At 38.0% G+C, this 10,263-nt stretch overlaps 1 protein-coding gene across 3 annotated transcripts in view; it reads left to right on the forward strand.

Moving 5' to 3' along the window:
- Positions 1 to 405: 405 nt before the first annotated feature.
- Positions 406 to 10,263, forward strand: part of acsf3 (acyl-CoA synthetase family member 3) — a 39,189-nt gene continuing 29,331 nt past the window's right edge. For 2 of the 3 annotated variants that reach the window (XM_074615368.1, XM_074615388.1), the window contains exons 1-3: positions 406 to 511; positions 2,488 to 3,275; positions 6,965 to 7,120. In XM_074615368.1, the coding sequence (XP_074471469.1) occupies positions 2,553 to 3,275; positions 6,965 to 7,120 (879 nt within the window). In that variant the 5' untranslated portion in view covers positions 406 to 511; positions 2,488 to 2,552. Of the gene's footprint in view, positions 561 to 2,487; positions 3,276 to 6,964; positions 7,121 to 10,263 lie in introns of all 3 variants that reach the window. The other variant, XM_074615378.1, reaches the window with a different exon arrangement.

Consider the following 10,263-nt stretch of genomic DNA (forward strand, 5'->3'; position numbering starts at 1 on the left):
GTATTATTATTATTATTATTATTATTATTAATAAAGTATTATTAAAGTACCAAATAAAATGTATAATTATTATTATTATTATTATTATTATTATTATTATTATTAAAGTATTATTAAAGTACCAAATAAAATGTATAATTATTATTATTATTATTATTATTATTATTATTATTATTATTATTATTATTAATAATAATAATAATAATAATACTTATAATACTAATAATAATAATAAAGTGTTATTAAAGTACCAAATCAAATGTATTGTTATTATTATTATTATTATTATTATTATTATTATTATTATTATTATTATTATGAAAGTAACAAAACACAATGTTCTTGGACAATTAAAAACTGTATTTTTAAAGTCACCACTCAAGAGCTGGGTTTGCAGTGTGTGTGCAGCAGTAGAGGCAGGAACCATTCAAACGTCTCATGTTGTTTCATGTCGGAAGAGTAATGCTGCTGCGCCGTCCTTCACTACAAGACGTACCGGCTTAATGTTTTGGTAAGGTTGAATGGGAATTAAAGTAGACCATGTGTACAGCGGAACACGGGTATTACTTTACACATATTCATGTATTATTCACCGTAGAAAGGGGATTTTATTGTGCGTATTTCGGGCGGTAGTCTGCTCAGTATCAGGGTCGTCTTCAACCGGACACCGTCACTTAGCAACTGTTAAGTAACGTCTAATGTCATGGTAACCTTACCGTTACCATGGTGTACCTGGACATTGTTTCTAGTGTTGTTAGTGGCTACAGTTAAACTCAATAACCTCATACTTGTTTACACATAATCTAGTAGTTTCAGACTGGTGGAAAGAAAACATCCAAACATACACATTTAGGTGTTTATTTAACTACACTTCTGTCTGTAGATTTCTCCTAAATTCACCCAAAGTTACTATTAGATAATGCCTCATTTGCATATTTAAACATACAATTTCAGAAAACTTGTATACAAAAAAATATTGTTTTAATGTAAGTAATCAACTGAGGGAAGTGTCATGGTGATATCTATTAGTTACAATTATTTACCCTATTTACCTGTATTGCCAAATGTATGGGATTTTACATCACATATACTGCACATGCTCTGAGCCAGACATTTGGGAGACACCCCAGGAAAAAACATTGTTTTTCATGCACTGGTCAATTTTGAGATGTTGGGCTATTTTGCTTCCATAACATGTCTTCTTTCAGACTAGTGAAAAGAAAATTTATTTTACTTCACTTTGTCTATTTGCATCTGTAGATTTCTCCTAAATTCACCCAAAGTTACTATTAGATAATGCCTCATTTGTCATTTGCACATTTAAACATACAATTCAGAAAACTTGTATACAAAACAATATTGTTTTAATGTAAAGTAATCAACTGAGGGAAGTGTCATGGTGATATCTATTAGTTACAATCAGGGAATGAAATTAGCACCAAATAACAGGGTAAATGTTGACAATTTCAGGTCACCTGCCACCATGGCAGATAGGTTTTCCTTATATTAAGAAATATCATTCTTAACTAGCAATTCCTAAATTAAAAATAGTCAGGGATTAAGGTTTCATGATCCATATTTCTATTACCACTGACTGAAAATATCAAAATAGAATTAGTATTGCAATATTATGTTTTATTATATACAGTATCGATTCTCAAAAAACGTGTATTGATTTCTAATTAATAGTTTACAAGCAAAGATTAACTCAGTCAATACTTTATTTTATTTATAAAGATATGCGTCCTCTGTTATAAAAAGCAAATCATACTAGTCTGATTGCATAAAAAAAGAAAAAGAAAACATATTTACTCAGATTTAATGCATATGCTGGTGTGTTCTTTATACTATGACAGTTTTCCTAAAATTTGAATTTTTAAAAAAGTCGCAATATATTGCCTTGCTTACAGTACCGCAATATATTGAATTGTAACCCCTGTATCATGATATGTGGGCTATCGCATCGCCAGATTCTTGCCAATACACAGCCCTAATGTTTACAATTCTAAAGCGTTCTACATAGATTTCAGAAGTGGCAGGCAAAACAATTGTGTGGCTAGTAGAAATGTTCAGTGACCTGCCACAGTGGCACTTGAGGACCCTGCACATAATCTAACGTTACCTTTCTAATGCAACTATCGCATGTTTCTAGAAGTTTCTGAAGAATAGGTTAAGGCGAGACTCCCCAGGCAAAAACATTGTTTTTCATATACTGGTCAATATCGAGATTTTTGACTATTTTGCTTCAATAACAGAGTAGTTTCAGACTAGTGGAAAGAAAACATCCAAAATACACATTTAGGTGTTCATTGTGTAAGTGAAGGAAAAGTGATTGCCAATTGGTCAAATTAAATATTACAGAAGGAGGTCAGGGTGATATATAGATTTGTATGGTATTTGCCTTTAGGAGAAGATGTGGAACTTTTTGTGCTACTTGATAAAACTCCTCTTTTTCTTTGTCAACTCACAGATGTCTGATATGAGCAGATGCAAGAGGCAGACGATGGAGTTATCTTGAGGTTGTGACTCTGGAGGGTCTGAACAGCTCAAACATGCTGTCAGGACTTGTTGCTGCTGCCTCCCACTCTCTGAAGTGGACATTACCTCACTGGAAAGCCACTCTTCACAGAACTTACAGCCCATCGAAGCCAGGGCAATGGCTACTGGGAACTGTGGTTCAAAGAGGGGCTCATAGATGGACTACAGCACCATCTTCGAGGATAAACCAGAAGCCAGTGTTTACCAGAGCGCCAGCATTTGGAGATAAGCTTGCAATCATAGACAGCAGTGGCAGCCACAGCTACAAGCAGCTATATCGCAGCAGCTTAGGTCTTGCAGGTAGAATCAGCACCGCTCTCAACTCTGACTTTGGGGGTCTGGAAGGAAAACGAATCTCCTTCCTGTGTGCTAATGATGCTTCCTATACAGTGGCACAGTGGGCGGCTTGGATGAGTGGTGGGACGGCAGTGCCACTCTACCGAAAACACCCTGAATCTGAGCTGGAGTACATCATCTCTGACTCCCAGAGTTCACTGCTGGTGGCGGGGCATCCCTACGCTGAAACCCTCGAGCCACTGGCACAGAAGCTGGGGCTGCCATGCCTGACGCTGCCCCCTACTTCTAACCTGGGCACTTTAGATGGGGCAGACACCCAAGAGACGGAGACAGGAGACATCACAGACTGGGCTGATCGACCAGCTATGATCATATACACCAGTGGTACCACAGGGAGACCCAAGGGAGTCCTACATACACACAACAGCATCCAAGCCATGGTGAGTGTTCTCTTTTATTTAAACCAAAATTACATAGGAGACAAAGGAAATTACATTTCAACTCCTTTTTTTTATCTGATTCATACTCACCGACTGTTTTTAAGAAGAAATTTGTTCTTTAAACCCACTCATGCAGTTTTCACGAAGATTTTGACATCCACTAATGTTTTCTTATTTGGGATTTTTTTTAGGTAAAAACAGAACATACGCACACTCAAGAGCACACATGCTGACTTGTTTGTGCAAAATAATTTAGGGCTGCAACTAACAATTATTTTCATTGTCGATTAATCTGTTGATTATTTTCTTGATTACTGTTTAGTTGTTTCGTCTATAAAATGTCAGAAAATGGGGGAAAATGGCAATCAGTGTTTCCTAAAGCCCAAAGTCTTCTTTTGTCCACAACTCAAAGATATTCAGTTTACTGTCATAGAGGATTAAAGAAACCAGAAAATATTCACATTTAAGAAGCTGGAATCAGAGAATTTAAAAATAGTTGGCCATTCATTTAATAGTTGACAACAAACTGATTAATCGTTGCAGCTCTAAAATAATTGGTTATTGTTTTCATGAATTCTATAGTTGTATAATATAGGATATTAAATTACAATAATATTATTTATCATTTATAATATCTTTTGCTAATTATTTTCATCATTTTACAAAGCCTTATGGTCTTTTAAAATAAATAAACACTACACCACTAAATATGACATTCACTTCCTACAGACTCCACTTTAGAGCTATTGAAGTTTTTTTAGACTTTCTTTTGGGCATTCTTGACTTCAACCGGCATGTGCTTTCAATTTACGAGGACGATGGGATTCATCATTATAAGAATACAGGTATGAATAATTCTGCGGTTCAAGAACACTTCATAGACTTTTCTTGGACCTTTTTTTTTAGAACAAATTTAAGAAATAAATTAGGAAGATGTTGGTGAATGAGGTTGATTGGCTTCTACTTTAACGAACAGGACGTGTTTATCAGCAGTGAAAAAAGATTGGTTCTGACAGAGAAAAGTATGGTACCGCTTGTGCTAATGGACTAAAAATCTGTGGCTAATTAACATAACAAGCAGTGTTAGTTGTCTGTGAACTCTTTGTGTCTGTTAGTTTATCCTAAACTTTTATAGCAGCTAAACATAACACTGTTTCACAGTAATTAAAACAATAAAATATATATATTTTTGTTCAACATAATCTTTATGTAATCCTGTGTTAAATAATTTCCCTAATTGATAACAGTCCTGTAATATTTAAAATATTTTAGATTTTTATGGTAGTTAATTAAAATAAAAATAATATGAGGGGACTTTATTAAACGTACCCTTTTTTCAGATTTAATATTACAAATATAGGAACATGCTGTTTGTTGTCATCAGAATATTTGTGGGCTTTAAACGCCTCCTTGTTGGTGTGTTCAGGTGTTTGTAGGAAGCTCAGACATCAGTGACTTCAGAATCAGACATCTACTTCTTCGTTACGCTGTCCATGTTTGTCTTCTGAGTTTGATTTATTCAAATCTTGACATTTGATATTTCATGCAGTTCAGGCAGTGATTATGAACTGACTGTCCAGAACTCCAACATATGGAGACACATAAAATGTATGCATGTTTCTGAGTGCAAGAAGTGTTCAGACATCCCCACACCCACATTTGACTCCCTGATTAGCATCATTCCTCTTTGTTCTAGCCGAGCTTTCTGAATAATCACTAATTTATGCCATTAGCTATCTCCCGAAGATTTTCCTGTGTATTTTTAAGCGAAATTGACCTACATGTCCAATAGTGTGGAAAATTAAATCCCTCTGAAAGAAGGCAGAGCTTCATTTGTCACCGGTTGGCCCAGGGAAGTGAGTGAGTGAGTGAATGATTAAGTGAGTCTGTCTGTTTTCCTGGAAGGCAACAACATCAGGTTGTCACAGTCCCTGGAAAGCTCCTCTGTCAGGTTAATGTGAATGAAGACCTGAGGCAAACTTGGAAGGAAAATCAATTTGCAGTATAACTTCCAAATTTAAGATCTGATCCCAATCTTACACCATTTCTGATGTCTTTGACATTTTCTCCCAAAGAATGGTAAAATGAAAATCAATTAATTTCCTTTACATTCAGAAGCATAAGGGTGGAAGTTTCACTGTTTGTAATCAAAGCAGATACATGAACAGGACACAATAACCAGGACACTGGTACAATATAATGCAATTAAATACATATTGAAGTTTGAAATAATCAATTTTAGTTGCATGAACAACTTTTCTTAGTTGAACAGTATCCACTTCACAAAGGTAGTGTTTAGATTAAGCCTATTGGCAGCACACACAAATTTCACGTGTTCCTCGATAAGTTGATATTCACAGTCACCAACATAAAACTCTTTAAACAGACACAATTCCCTTGCTCTATAGTGGTTTTAGGAGCACAAGGATGAAGTTCAAGTTCTTCCATAATCAAATTTAATTTCGGCAACTAAATGAACCTTAATGGGGAGTTAGTTGAGTTTTTCAGTATTTGAATCAAGGGTCTAAGGATAGAGGGTTTTGTATGTTGTACAAGACAAATTTGTCTTTTTTGAGCTACAGGTATATAAATAAAATTGACTTTACTAGAAGAAATTATACGTTAATATCCTTCATTCCTAAAGTAGCTGAGGTGTCAATTTCTGTGAGAAATAGTCTAGTAAACCACTATTTACAATTCAGGCCTTGTATGACAACACTTAAAGAGGACCTGTTATGCTTATTTTCAGGTGCATATTTTTCCCCAAAAAGCCCAGTCTGCTCTGATTGGTCAGCTGGCCCACTCTTGTGATTGGTCAACCAAACCAAACTTTTTGGAATCTGCTCCAGCTCCGCTCTAACTATCTTTGCTTAAGGGCGTGCTAAACTAGCCACTTTGCAGGTATTATGCAAATGTGTTACTTGATGACATCACCATGTTACAGAAGAAAAGGCAGAATTTCAAGCAAGGCAGTGTTTATGTTGGGGGGGAGGGGAGTAACTCCCTTTGGTGTGGACTTTGGGCTTTGTAACTTTGCAGACCTTTTACATGCACAAAAAATATACAACACACTTAAGGAAAGGGGAAAAGCGTAATAGGACCTCTTTAAAATGTGGTATTGCATAATAACAACTGACTTCTTAAACGAGATGAATCAAACACTTAAACAATAAAAAGGAGCCTAACTGAACTGAGCCTATTTTGTTATTTGTTGGAGATTTTTCTTTTATTCCTTCTTACCTGCTAAAACCATACAATGAGGTGACATCATGCTGAGATGCTGAATTTCAGAGCAGCTCTAATGATGGCGTTTCAAAACATGAATGATAAACATCAGTGTTCTTTCTATACTTACAGTTTGCACATCACGCAGGGAGAAATTAATTGTTGAATGTATACAGATTTCTCCACCAACAGGAGTCTCAGTAGACCATAATGCAGTTAGATTATAATAATCTTGAGTTATTATTATGCGCTCCAACTGCAGCCAAATTCATTGTTTGCCGTGGTTGTCAGAGGTAATTCTTGCAGCAGCAGGAAATTACTAATTCAGGGGTGAATTCAGCAGTTTAGGAGGAAACAAAAAGTTAAACAACTAAACTGCACCACAGCACAACAAAATATCGTAACAAATGTCTGCAACTGGTTGCTGACCCAATCTTCTCTCTCCTCCCCTGTCTCTCCTTCAGGTCCAGTGTCTGGTCTCAGAGTGGGCGTGGTCCAGAGATGACGTCATCCTCCACACCTTGCCGCTCCACCACGTGCATGGCATCGTTAACAAGCTCCTGTGCCCGCTCTGGGTGGGCGCCACCTCCGTCATGTTACCTGAATTCCAGCCCCAAAAGGTCTCGGCTGCACTCTCTTTCTTGTTCTATCTCTTTCTCTTGGTACAGCACTGTACACCTTTTCATTAACACATCTGAACAAACGAGGCAGTAGAAAGTCTCAGGAGGTGACTATGAGAGCCAAGCTATCATTGACAGTGAGTCTTAAGAAGTATTTCAGATTCAGACGTCCTGTGTGGACAAGGTGCTGCTGGGTTTAAAAAGACCTTCAGCTTTTTTCTACATCAATCCCTCTTTCTCTATCAGTGTTTCCTGTTCCCCTTCCACTTTTCTTCTCCATCCTTTCTCCTCGCTTCATCTCCTCTCAGTCTCTCCTCCTCCTCATCCTCCTCATCCTCCTCATCTTCCTCCTCATCCTCCTCCTCCCCCCTCTCTGACTGTCAAACTAAGTGTTTGGGGCTCAGTGATGAATTGCCTTGTGTGGCTTTGTATCTGACCAATGCCGACTCACGGCAGGGGCTTAAGCAGCGGATCAATCGATGAGCTGACATTGAAGGATGATGGTGCTTGTTTGGCCCTGAGAAGGGAGGGGTATATGCGGTGCCAAGTGTGTGTGTGTGTGTCTGTGTGTGTGTGTAGGTGTGGTTTTGGTACATATAGAGGTGTAAATGCACATGTTTTCCAATGTATGTGTGTTTTTGTTTGTACAGCTCAATGGCAGTGATGGTAGATGGAAAGGAAAGGTCTTTAAAGGACATATGTATCTGTCAACATGGGTATTGCTACACTGTTATATCAGTATTCAGCTGTTATCCCTGACCTTGTGTACCAAACCACAAATCCCCTCCTCTCACCCTCAGAAAAAAGCCTTTATTCTCCTCCTCCTGAAGTAACAGTACATTGATGAAGTGATCGATAGTCTGTCTCTTCTATCCCCTAAGATCTCTGAAGGGTAGCCTAGGCAGCAGAGGCCGGCATTGATTTTTTTCTGATTTTGCCTCGAGATAGTGACAAACATTTTCAGTGCAGGAATTGTGATCCAGTAAATCACACATACAGTATGTCTATTTCAAGTGTGCTGCTGCAGACCGACAGGAGCAGATACTCTTCCACAGTTCACACGGCACTGGTCAGATTTCTTTGTTTATTTGAATCCCCACTGACAACTTTAATACAGCAACTAATATTTTGATTAACCACATGGAAATTAACACAAAAACATGTTATTACAGACATTATTGAGATATTTAATAGAGGGATAATGCATCAACTCATTGTATTCTACCAGGTAAAGGCATTTCATTTACTGATTGAGGGGGCGCTGCTTTAAAATTATCGTTACACACTGACATCTGCCTGTTCTGTAATCCAAAGATTCTCTGAAGTAATATTTCATACATGTGACACATTTTGTGTATTCGTCTCTAGGGATGGCAATATGTCTATACAGTAGGTTGATCTGTCTGTCAGTCTGTCCACCACTTTGGTCCAGACAGAATTATCTCAGCAACTATTGGATGAATTCCCATGGGACTTTGTACAGACATTCATGATCCCCAGAGGATGAAGGCCATTGGTTTTGGTAATCCCTTCACTTCTCCTCCAGGGCCAACAGCATCTCAAAGTTTTCATTTATCCTGTGAAGTAGCTTTACACCTACTAACATCTACTCGGCACAAAATTAGGTACAGACATTCATGATCCCCAGAGGATAAATCCCATTGACTATGGTGATCCCCTGACTTTTGCACCATCATGAGGTGGTTTGGAGTGAAATGTTTCAACAATTATTATTGAATTATTGAAAGGATTGCCATGAAAGTTCTGTGCCGACATTCATGTTCCCCACAGAATCAATACTTTTCATCACAGCGCCATCATCAGTTCAAAATTTCAATTTGTACCTGCAAAACTAAAAACATTCTCTCATCATCCTCAGCAGTACTTTGTGTTTAGTGCTAATTAGCAAATATTAGCATGCTAACTAAGATGTCGAACATGGTAAACATTATGCCTGATAAACAGAGCTGCTAGCGTGACTATGGACTCTTATTTTGAGTTTCAGCGTCAATAACAAAACTAGACCTTTTTACATACGTTGCCTTGATGAATATAAAAATATTTTCCAAGAACACCATTTTTCTCTTTTTAACAAAATAAACCAAACGAATAAGTGTTTCATGTAGTTTAAACATAAGCCCCTGTACAATAACTTTCCTAAATAGAACACAGTGGGAAATTAGCAAAATTGGATTAAAAATCTGACCAAGCATCCATGCCAACGTTTGATACCTGAGTTTTCGATACTCAGTGCTACAAACACGTCGATGTTCAACATCCAAATGTATTGGAGTCCCATGTTGTTGAGTGTTGAGGCCTAAGCGTAGAGTTGTTTAGGATGCAGGCCATGGCCCTCTGCTCTCATCACATCCTGTCCCTTAGGTGGAGTTCAGCTCTTTGACGGACATAAATTGCCTTCCTCTCCCCTCCAGACTGGACTAGCTGGAAGCGCTCCGCTGCACTTGATAGACACCACCCAGAATGGTCAGGGCACACTCACGCTTAATAATCCATCTCTCTGTCTGCACAAAGTTTTATTCTGTATGTGTACAGGTGAACTGTGAACACGCCACCGTTTTTAGATCAACTAATGATATTGTGAGAAATGGGATACGGATCCAATTAGACTGTTGACAAGTCTTGATCATCTCAGCCCTATTTGTCTATATATTTCAGTTCTGTTTGTTTATCAGAGGCAGAGGAGGTGAGAGAAGTTAGATAGATAATGGATTAGGTGAGTCTACGACGAGGTGACTCAAAGGAGAAGTGGAAGGAAGAGTTTAGAAATTGCTGGCACATTAAGAAGGATGTGGTGCTACTGTAGGTGAGATGGATGATGGGAGAGACTGCATCTTTCTGTGTGTGAGTATGTGTCTATGTGTGTGTGTGTGTGTGTGTGTGTGTGTGTGTGTGTGTGTGTGTGTGAGAGACTGCAGAGGCAGCGAAGCAGGAAATTACGAAATGGAGAGAGAAGGTAAGTGAATGTGAGATAGGGAGCGAAGGGTAGAGGGGAGAAAGAAAGATGAAGGGAAGATGTGGGGTCAGAGATGAAAGTAGAGAATGAAAAAGAAGCACTCGGGGAATGGAGGCAGAATGAAAGAGGAAAAAGAAGTGAGGATAAGTAGCCTGAGAGGGGAGGGGAA

This window comes from Sebastes fasciatus, chromosome 2 (genome assembly GCF_043250625.1).
Source record: "Sebastes fasciatus isolate fSebFas1 chromosome 2, fSebFas1.pri, whole genome shotgun sequence".
In the NCBI taxonomy this organism is placed as follows: Eukaryota; Metazoa; Chordata; class Actinopteri; order Perciformes; family Sebastidae; genus Sebastes; species Sebastes fasciatus.